This window comes from Eublepharis macularius, chromosome 1 (assembly GCF_028583425.1).
Source record: "Eublepharis macularius isolate TG4126 chromosome 1, MPM_Emac_v1.0, whole genome shotgun sequence".
Taxonomy (NCBI): Eukaryota; Metazoa; Chordata; class Lepidosauria; order Squamata; family Eublepharidae; genus Eublepharis; species Eublepharis macularius.
Genome location: NC_072790.1, coordinates 79,088,435 through 79,111,733, shown reverse-complemented (window position 1 = coordinate 79,111,733; position 23,299 = coordinate 79,088,435). Strand labels below are relative to the sequence as shown.

Below are 23,299 nucleotides of genomic sequence, written 5' to 3'. Positions count from 1 at the left end.
ATATTTTCCCCAAAGCACTAGATAGTGACTGCTTAAATTAATCACAGTTTTCTGCTCCTTCTGGGTGTCCTGGGGATATATTCTGTTGGGAGTTCTTTTTCCTGTTTTATATTTATATTTATATTTCTCAGAATTATCTGTTTTTATAATTTCTTTTATTTCTTAGTACTAGATTTTGTTCTTCACCATAAAAATCATTTGTATAGGACATGGAAGAGTATAGAGAGTGGAAGCTGATGTTTTGTAAGTGGGAAAAAAGGTACCAAATTGGGTCCAATTTCACATTTTATACAGCCAGTGTGTTTTCCTTTTACATGTTGATAATTGCACTTATTGGTGAGCATCAAATGTGATGATTGTGAGCACAATGGGGGCAGTGGCCTTTGACACTGGCGTGTGTTAGCTGCATGTTTACAAACAATCAGTTTCATGTTTTATGTATTTCATTTAGACATTATGTTTTATGGGAGCAGGATTTTATATTGAAGGACATTGTATGTGACAAAAGGGGTTGTTGTATATCTTGTCTCAAGTCTATTCCAGGAACTGACCTAACTGCAAACATCTGCCCAGCAACTGCATGCCAGCCTTGACCATATAAGAGGCAGTCTTTCCTTTGATGGGACAGCTTTATTGGCTATAGCCTTAAGTCTAAATAAGAGGTAGAAGAATCCTCTATATGTTACTTGTCTGGGGTCTGAGGCCCAGCCCCCAGACTTACCGGGCGGAGGGGACGAGAGTCAGCTACCCAGCCACCCCAACTGACACCCCGGTCCAAAACACGACAGCAAAAGAGGGAGAGAGAGAAGCACCAAAGCCTCAGAGGGTCAGGTGGAGCAGGTGAAAGCCAGCTACCCCCACCCTCCAGTAGGAGACTAAGAGCCCAGGTAGGGAGAGTGGGGACAGCCAGGAGGGAGAGGAGATAGGGACAGCCAGACAGACAGCAGCCTTACCAGCAGGGGAAGAAAGGCAGCAGAAGCAGCACAGGGCCACGCCCCAACCTGCAAGCAGGGTGGAAAAGGAATAGCAAGGGCCAGGTGAGGCTGGGAGCAAGGCAGCCTCAGGTGGGAGTGGCTGAGGCAATCAGCACATTTATTAATTATATTAGATTTTTAGTCCACCCTCCCTGCCGAGCAGGCTCAGGGTGGAGCACAACATTTTAATTTACATAAAAACACATAAAAGCAGATAAAACATTGCAATAAAAGTTAAAACACTACGTACAATAAAAACTTTTCCTCAGATGGCGATGGAAGAGTTACTTCATTTCAGACATGACCCACGTATCCATATCTACAGATATATATAGGGTGGCGGACAGATCTTTTCATGTCAACTCAAGTATGGCCGGCAGGGGCCAAGCCTCTGCCATATGCCTGGCGGAACATCTCTATCTTACACGCCTGGTGGAAGGATAATATATCCTGCCAGGCCCTGGTTTCATCAGACAGAGAGTTCCACCAGGCCGGTGCCAGGACTAAAAAGGCCCTGGCTCTGGTCGAGGCCAGGTGAGCCTCCCTATGACCGGGGACCACCAAAAGTTTTTTGTGTGTAGAACGAAGTGTCCTCTGGGATATATATAGGGAGAGGCGGTCCTGCAAATATGCTGGACACAGTCCACATAAGGCTTTATAGGTCAGCACCAAAACCTTGAACCAGACCTGGTAGTCAACTGGTAGCCAGTGCAGCTGGCGTAATATAGGTGTTATATGTTCCCCTATTGGGACCCTTGCAATCACCCACGCAACTGCATTTTGAAACAGCTGTAATCTCTGGATCAAGCCTAAGGGAAGCCCTTCGCAGAGCGAGTTTCAGTAGTTTAATCTAGAGTTAACTGTTGCTTGGATCACTGCTGTTAGGTCATGGATCAACAGGTAGGGGACAAGCTGCCGGGCTTGTCTCAGATGGAAAAATGAAGACTGGACAACTGCTGTGATCTGTGCCTCCATAGTCAAGGAGGCATCCAAGATCACCCCCAGGCTCCTCACTCTCGCAAGCGGCGCAAGCGGTGTTCCATCAAAAGTGGCGAGCTGGAGTCCCGTACCCATGGACACCAGACCCACATGCAGGACCTCCGTCTTTGTGGGATTTAGTTTCAACCGACTCTGTTTCAACCACCCAGTCACAGCTTTGAAGGCACGCTCCAAGATATCTGGAGCAGAGTCGGGCCATCCATCCATCATCAGATATAATTGGGTGTCATCAGCATATTAATGACACCCAAGTCCAAAACTCCGTACCAACTGGGCGAGGGGGCACATATAAACATTAAACAATAGTGGGGGGAGTATCGCCCCCCCGAGGGACACCGCACACCAATGGGTGGTGGGATGACAATTTCTCCCCAAGTGCCACCCTCTGTCCCCGACCGTGGAGAAAAGAGACGAGCCACTGTAAGGCAGTCCCTTGGATCCCCACATCGGCGAGGCAGTGGGTCAATAGATAATGATCGACCATGTTGAACACTGCTGACAAATCCAGCAATATAAGCAGCGCCCATCTGCCACAGTCCAGTTGCCTGTGGCGATCGTCAGTGAGGGTGACCAGCAATGTCTCTGTCCTGTGACCCAGGCGGAAGCCAGACTGGAAGAGATCTAGGGATGAGGAATCATTCAGGAAACTCAGTAGCTGCTCCACCACTGCCCGCTCAATCACCTTACCCAGAAACGGAAGATTCGAAACTGGGCGGTAGTTGACTGGGTCAGTGGGGTCCAAAGATGGTTTCTTCAGTAGAGGCCTAACCACAGCTTCCTTCAATGCTCCAGGAAAGACCCCAGAGTTCAAGGACATGTTGACAGTGGCCTCCAAGGTAGTCCGTAGCCCATCCACACTGGCCTTCACCAGCTATGACGGACATGGGTCCAAGGAACATGTGGTAGGTCTCACTGCTCACGGGGTGCTGTCAATCTCATCTCCAGAGAATGGGTTGATCTAATATCAGCCCAGTAAACAGCCAAGGGGCCTCTAGTTCACATACTGTATCAATTGTGGCTGGCAAGTCGGGGCAGAGAGACAAGATTTTGTCAGCAAAAAAAGCTTGCAAAAGCCTCACAGCTAATATTCGAATTTAAAATTTGAGAGTCTCCGCCCAACAGGGAGACCAAAGACCGAACCAAATTAAATAATTTTGCTGGGTGTGAGCTAGTTGACGCAATGGAAGCTGCATAGAAATCCTTCTTTGTAGCTTTCACCACCATCTCATAGGCTTTCATAAACGTCCTATAAGATGTTCTTGCTTCTTCATCACGAGATCATTGACACACTCGCTCAAGCCATCTTAGTTCCCACTTCATCCATCGTAGCTCCTCAGTGTACCAGGGAGCCAGTCTGGTACAGGGCTAAAGAGGGTGACGGGGGGATATTTTGTTGATGGCTTCGGAGAGACGGAATTGTCAGTCTTCCACCAGCTCATCTAACGAACCGCCAGGGAGTATTGGATCCCGCAGAGCCTTCTGGAAACCAATAGGATCCGTGAGTCTCCACGGGCGAGCATAAATAGGCTCGCCATCCTTGCGGGGGGGCGGGATATCCAGCTGGGCCTTCAAAACTGAGTGATCTGACCATGGTACCTGCTCAACTACTTCCAGACCCACATTTATCCCCATCCCAAAGATCAAATCTAGCATGTATCCGGCTTGGTGTGTGGGAGTTGAAACAAACTGGGAGAGTCCCAGTGCGGCCATGGAAGACACTAGGTCCGCAGCCTGAATAGAGGCAGCAGCAGCAGCGTGAACATTGAAGTCTCCCAACACCACCAGTCTTGGGTACTCTAAAGCCCACCCCGCTACCGCCTCCAGCAGTTGCAACAGAGTATCTGCTGGTGCACTAGGCGGTCGGTACACCACACAGATAGCCAAACTCTCCTCAGTACCCCACACTAGGCCCACACAATCAATGCCCGAGATCTTTGGGGCGGGGAACGGCTTGAAGGAAAATGACTCTTGGACAAGAATTGCCACCCCCCTCCCCTGGCCTCCCGTTCAGGACTGATGGAGGACTGACGCTTCTAGGATAAAACCAAACAAGCTGTGTGAGACAATGTTTTAACTAAAGAAAGCAAAATGTTAATCTGTATAATCAAAATGATACTTGCAGTTGGTCAGAACTTGTCAGCTATGCTTGCATACTTATAATTTCTCCTACATTTGTGGATTAAATAAACCCGTCTTTTCAGCCTGCTAAACAGAGTGGACTTGTTTTTGTCACAACAGTTTTTATTCTGTTTATCAGCCAAAATTGGTTCTCAAAACAGCTTTTAGAAACAAACCCCCCAATACAACATTAAAACTCAGTAAAAATATTCCAAATTCAGGGAATTCTCAGCCGAGTTGAATCCATGCACAGTGGAGAGGTGCCAGGGCTCCTCACTTCCATCCAGTGGCCCATCAGTTGCAATAAAATGGAGGAGTCATCTCTGCTGGAGTAAAATGGAGGGGATGTTGGTGGATGAGAAAGAATTCCCCTCTTTGTGTGCATTGGCTTTGTTGTCTCTCTGTGTGATTTAACCAATTTGCTTAACCCCACTGATAATTTTATTTTAGTTATTCTTACATATATACACAGATGCCTTTGGCATAAGACATCTCCTTAACCTGTTACCTTCATTCATGACACGCAGATTGCCTGACATTCTATATGGATTTATGTCAATCTAGCCCTGTACTAAATTTATTTATTTTATATCTAGCCCATCTTTCTCACTGAGACTCAAGGGGGATTACAGAGGGTAAAACAATGCAATCGAATAGCATGAGACATCTAAAAAACAGTGCAACTGGATCACGGTTACAGAATTGGAAACAATGCAAAAAGTATTCGACATGAAATGTCAACAGAAGCATAGAATTACAGAAATAGAAAATAGTAAGAGTTGGCATGCACATACAATAAACAAATAATACATATAGTACCATGGCTACTGATTCCCTTTATAAAAGTGCCTTCCTGACCCATTTTATTATAATATAGCCCCATTGCTGTTATAAAAATGCCAGCGACTTTCCAGAGTTTGAAATCTATCAACCTGTTAACTGAAATCCCTTTTAATTGGAGGTAACATTAATTGAAACTGGGTCCTTTGTACGTGCGAAGCATGTGCTCTACTGCCTTTTGCACAATACTGCCTTCCTGAGATCGATGTAATAATTCTCAAAACCTGCATATGAACCGGCCCGGTTCATATGAAAATGTTCATATAAAGGTCTCCTCCAAGGACTCCAATAATCAGCATTTGGTAGTACCAAGATTATAGTTAACTAACTTTAACTTAAAGCCATTAAATGAGATCTTTCAAACTTTTCAAGACAGCACTGAGTGAGAACTGGCCTCTGATGGTTTTCTTAAAAGAGAGAAAGAAAAATGAATTAGGAGCTACAGTGTCTGGTTTAGAGGCTGGTTCTTTTTCATGTATCCTTTGAATACACTTCAAACCATGTAAGTGATTTAACATCTTCAGCCTCCTATGAAAAGGAATGAAATGCTTATAGTTCAGTTCTTGATTACCCTGTGCAGTTATTATGATGGTGCAATATTTTATGCCTGGCTAAGTATAGATTTTGAATAAAAGAATTTAATTACACTGAATAAATGTTGGAGAAAATTCTCCAGTTACATTTCATTAATACTTCATGCTTCTAGCGATGAACTAATTTAATTTCACTCCTGCTGCTCAAGGTCTGTGTGAGTCTTGCTTCCCCTCTCCTGTTTTTATTGAGAACGTAGATCAGTTAGAATATAAACATGAAAGAAATGATACATCTCTTAACTATTTGTATATACTCTGAGCTGAGCACTTCTTGGTGGCAGTGGACACAGCTGTGTGAGAAATATATACTGGTGAGCTTTTAAAAAGCAAAGACTAAGCAAGATCTGCTGGGACTCTTAAAAGCCTGGCCATTGCTTTCCTTCCTAAGTTAATTAAAAATACCTGAACCTTCTTGAGTATTAAGGATCCGTTTGCCTGTGTAATTCCCATCTCTTCGCGTGGACCCTTATTCAGTTGCATTCCCATACTGTCTGCAGTGCAATCCTAAACAGATTTACTCCCTTCTAAATCCGTTGTCCATGCGTTTAGCATTGCATTGTTCAGCCACTTAGGCTAGTCTAATTTTTCCCACTTCCCTAATCATCCCAAATCTGTAGATGTTCAAACAATTGTTTCCTAAACACGCTGTGAGGGCATGTATTTACAGTTTCATTGATTTCAAGTAAGGGAGAATAAATGTTAACCCTCCCTTTGAAAGAAGCAAGGGGAGAAGTGAATGAAGCAAGGTTCCAGTTTTATCTTTGTGGCCAGTGGCCTTAGCTAGCCTAAGCAGAGTCAGACCCTTCTAAGTCAGTAAAAGTGTATTTCTGTTCCCTGGTACCTGTGTTGGGAAGGTGGGCCCTCGAAGCTTCATTTTCTGCGATGGTGTCTATGTTTTGCTTTATTCTAATTTTCCATGTCTTCTCTCACGGAATGGGAATCAAATACAAACAATGGGGTTGGACCTGTGTGGGAGAGCCCTGTGTCCAGTGCCTCTTTGTGTAATTGACTCATGGTGCAGTCATGGGAAGTCTCACAACCTCTATTTGCTGTCTTGAAACTGGGAATAAAAGCAATTTAACAACAAGCAGTCACATGGTCCCTTAAAGATTAGCAGATTTATTGTAGCATAAGATTGTATCCACTGTTGGCAGATATATGTACCTTGACATATGGAAAAATAATTGTAAACAGTGGAGTCAAAAGGCCATGCAATACAAGAAGTACAAACAATGACATCTCTGATAAATGCACACAAGATAGTCCCATTCATAGCAGCAATATTGCTGTCACATATTACTGTTGCTGGGAATGGGTGCTGTGCTCATCTTGTATGCATTTGGGCTTTGAAAACAGATGCACCTCTTGTATTTCAGTGCCATTTGACCCTACTGTTTACATTTTTTTCTCTAGGCCCTTGTGTTTGTGTGTATCTGCCAACTGATGTCATACTTCATGCATCTGACAAAGTGAGCTGCTCCTCTGAAAAAGGTTAGGCCACAATAATAAATCTTGTTAGTCTTTAGTTAGTGCCACAAAGACCCCTTTTGCTTTTGCACAACACAACTCTAGAATTTGCTATTGTGCAGAGATTTTGTGAGTGCGAATTTGTTAACAGTTGGAGAGATCAGCCTTTTTATCGAGGGGGGTTATGAGAGGAATGATAAAAGTGTTAAGAGCCAACATGTTGCTGTAAAAAAAAAAGAAGAATGTGCTCCTCAAATCCATTTCCCTCTCCATTTTTAAAGGAAATGCTTCCTGTGACCTACTTCAGCAGGCATGAAAAATGATTTGGCCATCTCTTGGTGATAGGGCAGGGTTGAGAAAGTTTCTTCATGTAGCGGGCCCTAATGGGATGAGAATTAATTAATCTCAGGCTGCTAATGCCTCACCTCGGCAATGTCTATATTTGTCTCTCTGGGTTGCTTTAAATCTTGCTAATATAGGTAGTTTTTTAAGGGAACCAGTTCCCTCCTAAAGACCAAATGCATCCTTTTCCCATATGGCAGGGAAGTAGTTGAGCATATTCTGTAAGAGGATAAAGAGCATGTAATTTGAGGGTCAGAAATTAAGTGATGTGATAAAATAATGACTGCTGTTCTGATTGCAACTTTGGCATGTCAGTGTCTCTCAGTCTATGATAATATAAAAACAGTGCTGATATTTGACTTTGCATAGCTTTACTGAACACTGGACAAAGTATTTTTTTCTCTCTCTTGCTCTTTAACCCATACCATGTAGTTTATGGTAAGAATGTGGGATAGATAGGTGCTGGGAAGGTGGAATCGCAAATGTCTTTGAGCGTTTCCTGCAATATTGCTCTTAAATATGTGTATCTGAATGAAATACATATAATCATTTTGGTGGTAATTTGCAAACAGACATCATTAATTTTCCAAAGAGAGGGGAAACACGTGTCATATTTTTACAAGAAAGGCCTCAGAGTTTACAGCACATTGCCTGCTGGGCACCCTAACCTTCCTGTTCCTTAAGGTTAAGGCATGGGGATTTATTCATGGTTGGCTAAATGTGATTCATCACCTGCCAGTTACCTGCAACATACTGCAGGGAAGGTGTGTCCTAGACTTTCTCTTCAGTGGAGGATAATGTCTATTTCCTCCGGTCTCCTCCAGCATCCCTGACTCTGCAAGCAGGCTCACTTGCAGCAAACTCTAAGGTCGACCGTCCAGAGCATTCTGTCCCCAGAAGGCTTTTCTTCCTTCCCTCATCCTGAGCCAAGTTAGGGATGCCTTTTACAGAGCCAGACTTCTAGGTGGGACTGCAACTCTTTTTTGAGCTGGAGAGAGAGTCTTCACTTCCAGTTCACTTGGCAAGGCTGATTCATCATCAGCCTTTGGAGAGCCATACCCTATTTTGAATTAGAGTACTGGTATAATCAAAAGCTTGCAGGAACTGGAACAATTGTATTAGAGAAATAACATTCAATAATAGTATTGGTTCGGATCCCATAGGATGCCATTGTGAGCTAGAGGTTGCATGCTGTGAAGTTCTAAAGTATGATTTCCCCTTGTTGTAATTCTCTTATTACAAGTGAGTCCCCTGACATTGTTATTCTGTTTGCAATTAAAAATTAGATGTATTTCAAGCTTATGTGCTGTTTTTGTCCCTGCATGGTCAGCATTCATCAGACTAGGCAAGATGATGACTTTAACTTGGTCTTAAGACTTGGTCTTAATGAAACTGTTCTGATGGAAATTGACTCAAAGTTTTTAATAAATGCAATTGTCCATGCTGCTGAAGCCCCACAAGGTGACTGACACTGGGAAATACGGAACGCAGACAAGCAGCCTATCATGGCACAAGGATTCCACTCGGTGAACGTGGAATGAAGGAGGAGAATCATTTCATTGCCTAGAAAACTCATTGCCACTCTCCAGTACAAGAAAGCAAATGTGCAAAAATGTGTTGGGCAACAATGTGCATATGCAAAAAAGTAATTTAATAATCTCAATAAAAAGATCTCTTTTTTAGCATTTGCAGATGTTGTTCATTTGCAGATGTTGACCCAATTACCATATGAATCACAAGAGGTTTGCCCTGCACTAGCTGCATTTTCTCTATCTGATCACCTCTTTGCCTGTGTTACTGATCAGGTTGCTGTATGGTTTAAAATACACAGCCAGTGACACACAACATTGACATGAAGGCCTTGGAGTGACAAACTGTAAGGGAGATTTTAAGCATTACACCTACGAATGGTAGCTATACCTCAACACTGAGTTTATTTGCTTTTTTTGTTTCATTAGATTTCTGTCTCACCCTTCTACAGAGTATTCAGGGCAAGTTTCAACAATTAATATTAAAACAACAAACAAAAAGGGACCAAACAATACAAAATAATAAAAAATAGAAAATTTAAAGATAATGCTAGTACCCCATTAGGGGTATGAAAGACCCAGCAACAATAAAAACCGAGGAGAGTAAACTATTACTGTTGGCAAAACAGCTTACTCCATTAACAGGGTAAGATGTGATAGAAATGCATAAAAACAGGATGTGTTAAAAGAGTGTGTTTCTGGCTGCCATCCCAAAGGTTAGAGAGGTTAACAAGGAGCAGTGTTGTCAATACGTTCAAGGACCTTCATATTCCGATCTCTTTCCATAGCCTCAATAGAGCAAGTGCTTGGAATCATAAAATCCCTCAGGACATCGTAGAATCTAGAAGGGTTCATGAGCCTTTGTGCGTAAAACATTTTAACGGGTTCCCCACTTTTTGCAGGGTGTCAGGGCTATAGTCATTATTGCCTTCAGTAGATAATGGTCAGACCAAGGTTCAGGATGAATCTCCAAGCCTGAAACAAGAGCTTCTTTCAAAGGTTCAGTGCAAAGTATTAAGTTTAAGGTACGGCCTCTTTCATGTGTGGGGCCTGTCACTATTTGAGAAATAACCTAGGCCACCAGGGAGGCTATAAATTCCTGGGCCAGCCCTGATGTAGAACATTCAGCGTGAATGTTGAAGTTCCCCAGAACCATCAATTTTGGTGTCTCCAACACCACATCTGAGACCATTTCCACAAATTCAGAAAGGGTGTTTACTGGGGAGCTGGGTGGTTGGTAAACAAGCAGAATACCTAGTCTATCTTTAATTCCCATTGAAAGGAGCATACCAGCTGTAGTTTATACTGAGGGTCTTTTTCTAGTGTATTCCATGAGAACATGGTGTAAGACGTTCAAAGTCAGGTGCATTTGAAGTTATTTATTTTGCTGATGTGAAAGACCTGAATTTTATATGCCTATGAATTAGGGCTTTCCCAAGTAAACGTGTAAGAGAACATGTGGCAGCTTTTAAAGAAGTTCTTAAAAAAATGTGGTTTTTTTAGAAATGTAACTTCATGTCAAGAAGCCCTGGGACTTGGACTGGACAACAAATTTACTGCCTATTTTATTTTATTTGATCTAGAATGCTAGTTCTACATATCTCTTTCTAGAAATCATCTTTTAAAGTCTTCCACTCCATCCCCTTTCTGCACATGATGCTTTCCACAGTTGTTCAAAGACTGCCAATGCTCTGAGGATTGTGGTTCCATTACCTCAAAAGTTGAAATAGAGCCACAAAAGAGCCTTTCTGCTTTGTCATCCTCTCCTAGGGCAACCAAAACAGAAGGTAACATTTGAATGAAAAAACAGGCAAGCTGTTGACTGTGGGGGACCATTGGGAGCATTAGTTAATTTTATCTTCCCATAGTGTTCACATACACATGGCCTGTGGCAGGATTTTCTGTTTGTTGACTTCTGTTTACATTGCTTAAAACAGAAAATATATGCTGATATGTTTGCTTCATTAGCTGAAGTTTGAAGTAATTACCATAGTGAAAAGCAAACACCTGCTAGTGTTGACTAGAAAAACCGGGAATTCTGTAGGGGGCTTTTGAAGTCTGCTTTTTAAAATAATCAATTATTCTAGAACACTGATACCAACTGTCAAATCCAGATATAAGAAAGGCTCAGGATACACAAGATTTTCAGGGTCAAAGCTTCCTTCTTCAGATTCCCTGAAAATCTGGTTGATCTCTAAGGTGCCATTGGCCTCAAATCCTGCTGTTCTAGTGCAGACCAACATGGCTACCTACCTAAAACTATCTTCTCATGTATGCTTCTTTTGGATTTACTGTCCATTGAGACAAGAATTGAAACACACAGTCTCAGTAGTGGGATACAGAACCTCTTACACAAGTGAGCTGGGGGTTAAAAATCTACACGTGCAACCAAAATATCCATTCCATTGAAAACAATGGACTAAGAAGAGAGCAACTCCCTTGAATGCTCGTTGTGATGCAGATCTAGTTTTACCAGTGGTTCAGAAAAGCAGGAATATCTAACTCTGTGGAGTTCCTGTGGATATCTGAAAGTATTGAGCATAATACTCCACGAAAATAAGAGATACAAGTGGGGACCTGCAAATACTCGAGCGGGACATCTCATTTTCCTCTCCCATACCATGTCTTTCTCTTCCCTGTCCCCCATAGCCTCTCCACTTTTCCTTCTTCCTTCTCTCCTTCCCACTTACCTTTGTCTTGCCGTCTGGCTTTCCCCTCCCCTCCTGGCAGCCTCTCCCCTCTGGCCAAGTTAAGTGGTGCAGGCTGAGCTGGGCCCAGTTGCATGGGGGGAACTTGCAAGGCCTTGCAGGGGATACTTCACTTTCCCCTGTATCCCCTTCCTGATACTGTTTCCTCTTTCTGGCACCCTCCATATTCTCACTTTTCCCTACATCCTTCTCTCCAGTAAACAACTTACCTTTTATCTACCCTCTCTCTTCACCTATATTTCTAATTCATTTATATACTGCCTTTGTCCACAATGCTGACACAAAGCAGCTTACATTCTTCTTCTTGTCTCCATATTATCCTCATAACAGCCTGAGAGGTGAGTGTGTGTGACTGGATGAAAGTCACTCAGGGAGCTTCCAAAGCAGAGTGGTGATTTGAACCCGGGTCTCCCAGATCTTACTATGAAACTAACCATTATACTACACTAGTTTTGGGTGTGGGGGGGGGGGGTGCTATTGAACAGCAGCAAGCACTCAAGCCTGGGTGAGTCATGCAAGTCATGTGGTATCAAGTTGTTTAATGGCTGTTGTCAGGCCTGGCCCCAATGAGTCCTCTCTCAAGGGCCAAAACAGCTCTGGAAAAGGTACTACTCCTTCTACCTGCCTTTTCCTGACAAAAACCAGGCCTGGAATATTGGCTGAATTGTTATGGTTGCCTAGCAACAGCCACTAAGGACATCTGGTTAAAACTACAGGCGTTCCTTTTATCGTTTGGGGTTTTTTTTAATCCATTTTTTTTGTAGATATCATTTTTTTCTGCAAACCTGGGGCATTTTTAGGAGTGCAGGAAGATCTGTTTAGTCCATTCATGACTCCTGTCTCAGGATTTAAGTATCCAAAGATCAGGACCACTTGACTATTAATATATAAGATGTTCACACACCTTTACTTCAAAGTAATAGTTTCAACCTCAGGAATCCCTTCAAAAATATATTAAAGGATTTCTGTCATCCAATTTGAGAATTAAAGTCAACAACAATTTGTATTAGTCTTTGGATAGCATGCCTACATGTTCTTCTAAAGCTCAGTTCAGTCTTGGCATGTTTATTTTATATGAGCAAAAAAGGCAGTTTAAAGTAAACTTGTATAGTCGTTGATCTTTTGAAGGGAATACCTTTCTCAGTTTTCTGCTTCATGTCAGCTGCCTCAGGCACTGCTGGTGAATACATTTCATAAACGAGTGTCTTAATTTATAGATTAGAAAATAGTCATATGAGTTTGCCTTACACTGAGCCAAACTCTTGGTCCACCTATCATAGTATTGTCTACTCTGTGTGATAGAAGTTCTTCAGTGTCTCAAGGGCAACTTCCTGCCCCCCACCCTGCTCTTGTACTTGATAGGCTCTTTAACTGGAGATTTCAGGAACTGAAGCTTTGGGTCTTCTGTCCACAATTGTTTAAATATCTATCATATAATTAGTTCTGTACTAGGGATCCAGTGTAATTTTGTACGCTAAAGAGGAAGAATCTTCAGTATTCAGTATGAGAACCAATGTTGTAGTTTGACTGTAGCTGAGAAGTTGACTGATTCTTAAGCTGGTAGTGAGAACTGCCCACTGTCAGCAGTCTGTTTTGTTGGTTGGTTGGGTACAGTTGTGTTAACATTGTATTCTTGACAGTGCACAATTGGAAGTCTCTCATAGCAGAATATCTCCTAAACCACATCAGTCCTTTCTCACTTTGAAGCAAAGATATATTTGAGTACTGTTCTTCTCTAGCTAACTGCTGACATGCTGCCTTGTAAACTTTATTGTTGTGCTGCATTGGTGGGTGTGGGTATGTAATTAACATCAGGTCTACAAGTATGTTTCCCATTCTGAATTGCTCATCCTTTTTCCTAGCCAACAGGACACTGTTGAAAAATAAATCCATTTTTTTATCTTGTTCTATTTGCCATCAAGACTTCTCCTTCTCTTTTTTGACTTTGAGCTTTTCTCTCCATCTCATTCATTTCCTATATCTAAGAATCTCTATTGCCAACTCAACAGAATAGTTTTTATATGCTGAATTGGAGAGGTTTCTTTCCTTAAAACACATTACCTGTCAAATGTAAACATTTGTTTTCTAGCTTTTTCTGCAGCATAAGCTGTAACAGCTTTCAGTTTACAAAGTCTTGCAGTTTGGGATTAAACCCAATTTCTTTTTAGAAATTTTATGTCTCCCCTCTCCCTCTAATAATGTGCTTTGTTACAAGAATGACAGATTACTGTCATTGTCCAGCAGCCTTTAAATATATGGTTGTTTCTCTTATTGATCAGAGAGGATATGAATGGTTCTTGCCATATGACTAATACTCTGAGCCTGGAGACCATAAATCCAGGTTTATAACTGCTGTTGCAAGGATAACCACAGTTTGAAAGCTTCTGTGGCTGTTTCACATCATATGTGCTAGCAATGCCAAATATTCCAAGAACTATGGAGCAGTTAATACCAATGATAAAAGCAGGCAGGTTAACACCAGTGATAAAAGCAGGCAACCAGGTTTTCCATAACTCAGGTTAAAGAAGACGGTACATTTCAGTGGCAGAGCATATGCTTTGCATGTTGAAGGTTTCAAGTTCAATCCATGGCACCTCTATTAATGGATCTCAGATAGAGGTCCTTCCCATACCTGAGATGTTAGAGAACCACTGCCAATCAGATCAGAGCAGTTAGACTAATGACGTACTTGCATTCATATGTGTTTAGGCTAAACATCAAACCCACTGCAACCACTAAGAACCAACAAAATGTAATAAGTCCTGCAGAAAAATTCATAATGGTGAATCATCTTACCTCATAACTACAAACCATAAGCTTGAAAAAGAAGAAAGCACAATAGATGGGGGAAATGAATCATCAAATTTTCAGGAATACATTTTTATATCGGAAGTAATCCTCTGCATCCTCCAAAAATGTTACCTTTCTGTCCTGTTCAGTATTCCTAGGCTTTGTATTAGCAGCAACTGCCAAAAGATCAATGTCTTTCTATAATAGGTCCTGTTATTTACTTCAGACCATCTGCTACAATTTCAAATTCAAAAACTTAAAAGTAAAAAAAGAGAGAGAGAGACATCTCTGGGATTCTCATTGCTCACGCAGTGCAATAGCCGTATGCCAGGAATCCCCAACCTTTTTCAACCTGCAGGCATCTTTGGAATTTTGAGAGGGGATGGTGAATAGCTGCTTCAGAAGGTGGGACCAAATGAAATACTTCCCTCCTTGCTTTGCAAAAGAATTGTAAAAGAAGAATATAAAGAAATAAATTGAGAGGAGGGGGAGGAGGGTGGATAAAAAAAAGGAAAGCCTGAAGGGAAAGGGAAACCACACATTGACTAAAGAAAGTCTTGGTGCTTAGCAATCCTCCTGATCTCCCAGTGGATGCAGGCAATAACAAACCCCACCCACTTCTAAAAAGCTCAGTGAGCAGCAGTGGAGGTACTGACAGGCACCATGTTGGGGGACTTTGCCCTACGCTATGATAATCATCAATTTCCAGACCTGCCACAACTAGACATGCCAGCACGCACACACACACCCTGAAGGCGGGGAATCCACCACCGCCTTTCACTCCCTGGCCCGACTCAGCTGGCCCCTGGGGGGAAAGGAGGGGGGAGCCCAGCTGGGAGCCACTGGAGCATGCAGTGAAATGGCACACATGCATGCTCCAGAGGCCCTAATAATACACTTCAAGTTGAAAACTGGAAGGTACAGGGTCTCAGTGGGGCCAAATCAGCCACAAACATAGCAAAAATGGTTCCACTGAGGCCCTGTAGCATCTGGTTTTTAACCAGAAGTGACATCCTTGAGGCCTCTACACAAGCGTGAGGAAGCAGGATTGGGGTCCCCCTGCTTGCCCAGCAACATCTTTTTCTCTGCTTTGATGGTAAGGGGGGATTGGCAACCCACATGCACAACGAAGTCTAGTCTGCAGACCTGGCTGCAGGTCTAATTGCTCTAATTCCTTTTCATCACACAGTTGTAGTACTTGTATAGGATTTACTCTGCTTTTGAGAGCAGCATGATGAGCTTTAAATCCTGTGTGAGATTTTCATATTAGTTTCTACAAAGAAGAAGTGTAGGGGGATGATTATTGGCTGAATTTTCTGTTCAACATGCAAAATGCTATGCTATTGATTTTTATTTTCTTGTTTTCATTTTGGTAATCATTATAAATTGCAGTGGTGTAAAAAATTGCTTCCTTGATTTTTAGTAGGCATTCAGGCATTATAAAAGTCTTAGCAAAAGAGTAATACCATCATAACATTGTCAAATGAATAGGTCATTGGGAATGATACATTACTATGAAAAGAGGGATGCTACTTTAATATGACAGGAGGAAGAAGTTCTGCCATATTGGAATATATTTTGCTAAGTGGAGCATTTGAATGATGTTTCTTCCCTTCTCTACTTTTGAATTAGGGTCATTTCTCATGTTATGTTCCAGTGAATACTTTTTTTTTTAATTAAAGTGGATTTCTAGTCATATAACATATACATATATATTGAAGATCCAGGATTGATTGTAGCTCCCCATCCACTGTCCACTGAATGGCAGTTTGCAAATGTGAAGCATGGTGATATTTAGGATGCTGCGATACATGAATTATGTGTTTATGAAGCTTTATGAGTAAAATCTTGATTCTTTCGCTACATCTCTTGAAATTTCGTCGTACACTTTTTGTTGAAGATGCTTCTCTTCTCAGAACCAGCCGTACCGTCAACTTACTGGGTTGTCTGGACTTTTCTTCATGTGAACTAACTTAAGTCAGTGCCCTCCTTTGCTCTTTTGCATGATTTATGGAGACACTTAATAAACCCAGGGATGTGTGGAGCTTCCCAGCATGCCTCTGTGGCAATTAGAATAACATTGGCATAGGTGCTATAAACTTTCAGCGATGCAGGAACACTCTAATTGCCTATGTAGATGACACATCACTGTTCCAAAGATCATGAAGGTCACGCTCCATGTAATGAGGGTTTCCCTGCTGTGTTGTTTCAGTCCTAGAACCATTATTGTTTTTTACTTATACTTTTGATAATGTTGCCAGTTGCCATTTTTTAAAATTTAGATTTATTGGTCATCTTAGAAGACATGTGAACACTACAAAACATAACCCCTCCTTCATTGAATCAGAATGAAAGTCCATCACTTTAAAAGTGATCATAATTTTCCCCATCCTTTATTGAATTAAATTTAAGAACCCCCAAGCCAATCCAGATCTGATGATGCTTTTGAAAGGAGCCTGCCTTCTCGCAGGGCAAGCTTCTACACCAGCTGAACAGTCTTCAAGGGGAGCACAGCCCACCTCAGAGGATAGGATTCCCCTATTTGATAAACTGGATAAAGATTTGCAGTTATTCTGTTCATAATCCTAATTTTGTATTAAAAGCCAAAATATGAAAATGCCTTATGCAACCATGCTTTAAATGTGATGATTTAAGTCATCTCCTGTGTTTGCAAATACTTAAGTAGGTACAGGGCTTTTTTTCAGCTGGAACGCGGTGAAACGGAGTTACGGAACTTCTTGAAAATGGTCACGTGGCTGGTGGCCCCGCCCCCTGATCTCCAGACAGAGGGGAGTTGAGATGGCCCTCTGCGCCACTCAGGGCAATCTAAACTCCCCTCTGTCTGGAGATCAGGGGGCGGGGCCACCAGCCATGTGACCATTTTCTCCTAGGGCAACCCACTGAGTTCCACCACCTCTTTTCCCAGAAAAAAAGCCCTGAGTAGGTATCTTCTGCAAGGTTTGCTTTGATCTAGTAGTCCAGCTTCTTCAAGGCAGAGTTGGACTGAATGAGACAGAGATCAGAGATCTTCTATAATCCTTTAAAAGTAAACTTCAGGTTGCAAACCCTCAGATTGAGGTTATCCAGTGTAGGGAGAGGGAATTTAATCCTTTTACCTCTGCACGATTTTACCCGTGTTGATGTAATTAGCCCTAGAAAAGAGAAAAGGATATATACATGTCTTTTAATGGTTTTCTTTACAAGATTAATATAATTTTCTGAGGTGTGTGGTGTGTGTGTGTGTGAGAGAGGGAGAGAGAAAGAAGGGTGCTAGTGAGCAAAACCATACAATGGTAGGAGAATTAAATGCTTTTTATTTCTTAGAATATTTCTATGCCACTTCTCCAGAGACCTGGGCCGATTCCAGACAGCCCTCCCCATTCCGAAACGTCGCACATCGTAGCGTGGAAAACGCGAAATATCGCGTTTTCTCACGCGACGACGTGCAACGTTTCGGAATGGGGAGGGCTGTCTGGAATCAGCCTTGTTCAAGACCGTTTCAAACTAAAACATAAAAATGGCATAAAATCATTATAATTAACAAACCATTAAAATCCAGCCATTAAAAACCCCTTTACACAGCTGTATCAAATGGGTCTGTATACACTTGAAATGTACTAAGTAAGATGTAATCACAGATATCTCAGCTTCTTGCCTCCTTTGGTCCATATTAAGATCCAAAGGTAGAGTTTTTGCAAGATCAAAACAAGTGCTCTTGGCAATATGCACTGGTTTGGGACTGTGTATTGGACAAATATACTCATTGGAGAGCCATGATTGGCTGCTGCGCCCTGCTTAGTGTCCATTTGATGGCAAATGCACTTTGCTAAACACATGGAAAGTGTTTTTCCTCTGAGCTCCTGGCTGTTGCACATGAAGTCAAAATGTCTTAATCGGATTTATTTTACTAGAGCATTTTATGTGGTGCCTAACAGGTTTTATCTTTCAGCAGAAAAGTCAAACGCAGATAAGGGGAAGGGAGGGGGAGGCTGTATTCGAAAAGGGCCGTAGATCAGTTAGGGGCCATTTTCTCCTTGCAAATGATAAGAGAGTTCCTGTGCACTGTTTGCTTTGCAATAAGCTTAGGGAAATGCTTTGTAGGTATTTTTAGTTTTGTTTTGATTTTGGTTTTTTTTTAGAACCTTCTGTGCTGAGCCTAACATTCTGGTAACATTTTGTTTCCTTCACAGGTTGCATTTTTGAAGATGTGAAGAACTGGGACCTGTTTTTTTTTTAAAATGCCTCTCAAGTTAACCTTCAGCAGCAGAGGGCTGCAAAGATAACATCTCCAGTAGGGGTTCTTTCCAGAAGAGATGCTGAGGCTCCAAAACAAAAAAGGATGTTAGCTGTATTTTTAATTTGCTGTTTGTTGACTTTGGAGGCTTAAAAAGCACGAGAAAAGTGACATCGCCCAGTTGCTCAGGCCGGGAGGTGGATGTTGCAGAGCAGTTCAGAGAGCGGCTTAATTTGGGATGTCAGGACTCTGAGATCATTGTAAATAATGCCCTACTGATTCTCCCAAGAGAAGTCAGTTATCTTCCACAGAAACTTCAGCTTTACAAAGAAGGAGCTGATTGCGGCCAATTTATCCTTTCTGGGAAATAAACAGGCAGCTAAGACTGAGCATTTGACACTGCAGTTTCAAGTGAAATGCGTTCTTGAACTATGAACCCCAATCACACAGAAGAATCTTGTGTGTTTTAGCTTTAATTTTCATTATGTTTTGCTTTCTTGTGTATAATTTTTTCTTTCTAAAAGATAGGCTTATATGTGAATTATGCATAGGTCCACATATATGTGCATTTTTATAATATATACTGCAGCTGCATGGCTGTGTGGAAAGCACAGTTTCTGTCCAGTTGCTTGCAATGTGTACAGAAAGAATAAGAAAATACTTTTCTAAGAGAGTCTGAATTTTCTATATTTTAGCACATACCCTTTTTTTTTTTGTAACACACTGAAACAAACTAGCAGAAAAGATGCAATTTATTTAGGTGTTTGTATTGTTTGTATGAACTCAATCCACCAAGGCTGTTTCTTCGTCCATTGTGCAAGAATATACAGAAGAGAGTAGAAGATCTGAATGCCTGTTATAGATTTCTTGATTTTATTGTTGCTCTGACTTGGTAAATGTCATGGCTTTAGTTAAGATGTAAGGTAAAGATAGAATGTGGATTTTAATCTGGATTAAAATCCCAGCTCAGCCAGTAGGTATCCTTGGGCTAGTTTACTTATCAGCCTCATAACTTTGTTGGGAGAAGATATTGTTGGGAGATAACGGAACACCACCGTGAGCATTTTAGAGGAGTCGTCTTTAACCCTTTCACACTACAGTTGTTAACCTCCAGGTGAGGCCTGGGGATCTTCTGGAATTACAACAGATCTCCAGACTGTAGGGATCGGTTCCCCTGTAGAAAATGTTCCCCTACAAATTACCAGAATGGTCTTTCAAAAAGGTGCATAAAAGGTTGTTCAATAGGGGCTCATGGCACGACAGATGACCCACCTGAGAGTCCTAACCAGTGGGTTAAAGATTTTTGTATTTGAAGAATAAGTAATATTTTGATATTTGGGTAAGAAAAGGAGTGAGTTATATTCTTAGAGGAATTCTGTGAAGCAACAATGGTTAAGGGCTGGTCCTACATACATACACTTTCCTGATTATTCACCGGTTGATTCACATTGAATAGTTGAGCTAACTCCATTAAAAAGCATTGTATCCAAGGTAAAATGAAGGTGATGGAGATGCTTCATAATGTAAAATGTTTAGGTGTTATTTCTTATGTGCTGGAGAGTAGGGGGCTGGGTCTTTGGGGGGGTTTATTGTGTATTTTACATTTGAGTTTGTAAGATTCATTGAGCTGTGAGGAAAAGTGGGATATAAATATTTTAATAAATATAAAACAGGTATCTAATGTGATAAGAGCCCTGTGGCGCAGAGTGGTAAGCTGCAGTACTGCAGTTCAAGCTCTGCTCACGACCTGAGTTTGATCCCGGCGGAAGCTGGGTTCAGGTAGCCGGCTCAAGGTTGACTCAGCCTTCCATCCTTCTGAGGTTGGTAAAATGAATACCCAGTTTTCTGGGGGTAAAGTGTAGATGACTGGGGAAGGCAATGGCAAACCACCCTGTAAAAAGTCTGCCAAGAAAATGTCGTGATACGACGTCCCCCATGGGTCAGTAATGACTTGGTGCTTGCACCTTTACCTTTACCTTTATCTAACGTGATAGGCTCACTGAAAGTTACAGAAGGGCGGGGTATACCGAGAATAAGGAGACAAAACTCCACTGGAAATTGTCTTTACGTTGTCACAAGTAACATAAATAAGGACTGGCATATCCGACCTGGTGCTGTGGAATCCTTTGTGATACAGCTGGGAGATCATAGGTTGGATGGATCTAAACTACACGTAGTGCTTGTGGAAGGATTTTAGTTATCATTCCCTTTGTTCTCCAGCGTTTGTGCCCCCCCCAAACACTCTCTTGATAGTCTGGAAACTCTTGGAAATGAGGCGAGGGTGGTGGTGAAAAGGGAATCAGTGGAAATCATCCCCCCTCCAAAGTCACAGAAGAGTGGGAAGATGTGTTGTTTCTTTCCAATATACCTCTGTGCCACATCTCATACTGTTACCGATAGTTCCCCCATACCTTCAATAGTGGGAGAAACTAGAATAATAATAACAACAATATTTGATTTATATACTGCCCTTCAGGACAACTTAACACTCACTCAGAGTGGTTTACAAAGTATGCTATTATTATCCCCACAACAATCACCCTGTGAGGTGGGTGGGGCTGAGAGAGCTCTGAGAGAGCTGTGACTGACCCAAGATCGCCCAGCTGGCTTCAAGAGGAGGAGTGGGGAATCAAACCCAGTTCTCCAGATTAGAGTCTCCCCTTCTGTGAACAGTATTCTGTTAACAGAAGTTTGGATACCAGCCATTGTTAACCCCACACATGCACATCAGTTGCTTGAATGAATGTAGCACAGTTGTACAAACAACTTGAAGCCGTATCTGATAAGGGATTTTAAAACTGTATCTTCAACGTGTGCCACAGGGTAATCCAATGCTACCACAACTCCTGAAGATGTGGACACTAGAAGTACTACCATATCATATAAGGAAATGTACAGATCCTTCATCTTAGTTTTGTCTCAATGTTACTGTGCAATCAAGCAGCTGTATGGGTGCTCAACCAGGCAAAAGTGTCAGTGCGCTTACAGAAAGGTAAACAAACAGTGTATGCTTTGATCCTAACCAATTTCTTATATAAACCATTCCATTGGTTGCTAGTAAATGTGTTAAGGACTGCTGCAACTTGTTCAATTAAGAAGATATTGTGAACATACAAAACTGTGGCTTAGCACTTGGCAGAAAATTCTGTGGAAACTTTTCATAAGTTGTACTTTATTTGAGTCCAGCATAGAGGGGAACACACAGCAATTCCATTGCTCAGTCAGTGCTGTCTGTTTTCTCCGATTACCAGACTTGCCCTTTAATAGACTTTGATTTATGTGGTCTTAACGAGAGCAGAGCAGGCAACGGCCTTTATTTGAGTGTTAAAAAGAAAGCAGATACGGAACAATTTATAGCTCATACTTAGCTGCAAAGAAGGTCTTTCACCAAATGACTGAGGACATATATCACACCCTGATGAAAAGGCATTAAAATCAGTTATTTAAAAATAAAATTAAAGGCATCTTAAAGGGATAACTTGAGCTGTTGTTATAGTCCCTTCTTACTAATGATTGAAATCCTATTTCAAGGTTGTCATTTTCAAGTGTAATTTGACTGTTCCAGATTCTTTTCAGTCTTCACATCCTGCAAGTGTGTAACTAGCACACCTGACACTGTGGCAACTCTTTACAGTGTCAAGCCAGTAATGGGCAATCCTACTGATTTGCTCTCATTCATGATGCAAGTGATGTTTCAAAAATGATGTTTGAAAAGTATATTCCCACTTTTCTGGAAGAAAATTGCTGTTCTCCAGATATTCTTAAAATTCTTGCAAGGGATCTGCAAAGTAATTGGAAAGATAACTGTAAAGGTAATTATAAACAGAATTTGCGTTACTAACCATTTTATGCACTGCAGTCAAAATTGAAATTCATTCTACAGGGAGAGAATTTAAAAGGTACTGCAGCTCTCTTTAAAAATTAACAGTAGTCCTGTGTCCATACTTCTAGGGTTGTTTGTGGACCCAAATCTGCTTTTAGTAACCCGTAGCAGCAAGACTCATTTTGCTCAGATCCAGCTTCAGGAACTACATATGTAGAAATAGGATTCCACAAATGTATTTACACCTTGATGTCTTTCACGTGCACAAACAGATGCTGTATGCAATTCCCCTCTCTAATACAATAGTCTGAGTTGTACATGTACATGTACAGCCCTGGGGGGCAGGGGGGAGAAGGCTGATATCTCAGTGAAGGGAAGGTGCAAGCTGGATGGGCAGCCCAAACTTGATGGCTGCTGTGTCCACTCCTAGAGCCATTCCTGTTGGGTAGAAAGTGCTCCTGTCCCTCTGCTTCTTCTCCATGAGCTAATGCCAGGTGGTTGTGTCTGAGGTCCTGGAGGTGTCCCAATCTGTGGCAAGCCACTGCCTCCACAGCTTCCTTGATGCAATGCTGTTGCACCTGCAGGAGCATATGCACTTACCTATGGAGGAGGCAGAGCTGGCTGGCCCCCACCCATGCCAGGTTTGCCACATTTGCAGGATTCCTGAATATTGTGGGAACCATGGACTGAATCCATATAGCTGCAGAGCCCCCTGGGATGAGCCAGGGGTCTACCACGGCCAGTTTGGTGTAGTGGTTAAGAGCGTGGGACTCTAATCTGGAGAACCAGGTTTGATTCCCCACTCCTCCACTTGAAGCCAGCTGGGTGACCTTGGATCAGTCACAGATCTCTCAGAGCTCTCTCAGCCCCACCCACCTCACA

At 42.0% G+C, this 23,299-nt stretch overlaps 1 protein-coding gene across 2 annotated transcripts in view; it reads left to right on the top strand.

The window, feature by feature from the left end:
- Positions 1-19,496, top strand: part of UBE3D (ubiquitin protein ligase E3D) — an 85,295-nt gene extending 65,799 nt beyond the window's left edge. Inside the window, exon 9 of one of the 2 annotated variants that reach the window (XM_054999967.1) lies at positions 18,551-19,496. In XM_054999967.1, coding sequence (XP_054855942.1) covers positions 18,551-18,563 — 13 coding nt within the window. In that variant the 3' untranslated portion in view covers positions 18,564-19,496. The remainder of the gene's footprint in view (positions 1-18,550) is intronic. The other variant, XM_054999887.1, reaches the window with a different exon arrangement.
- Positions 19,497-23,299: the final 3,803 nt, after the last annotated feature.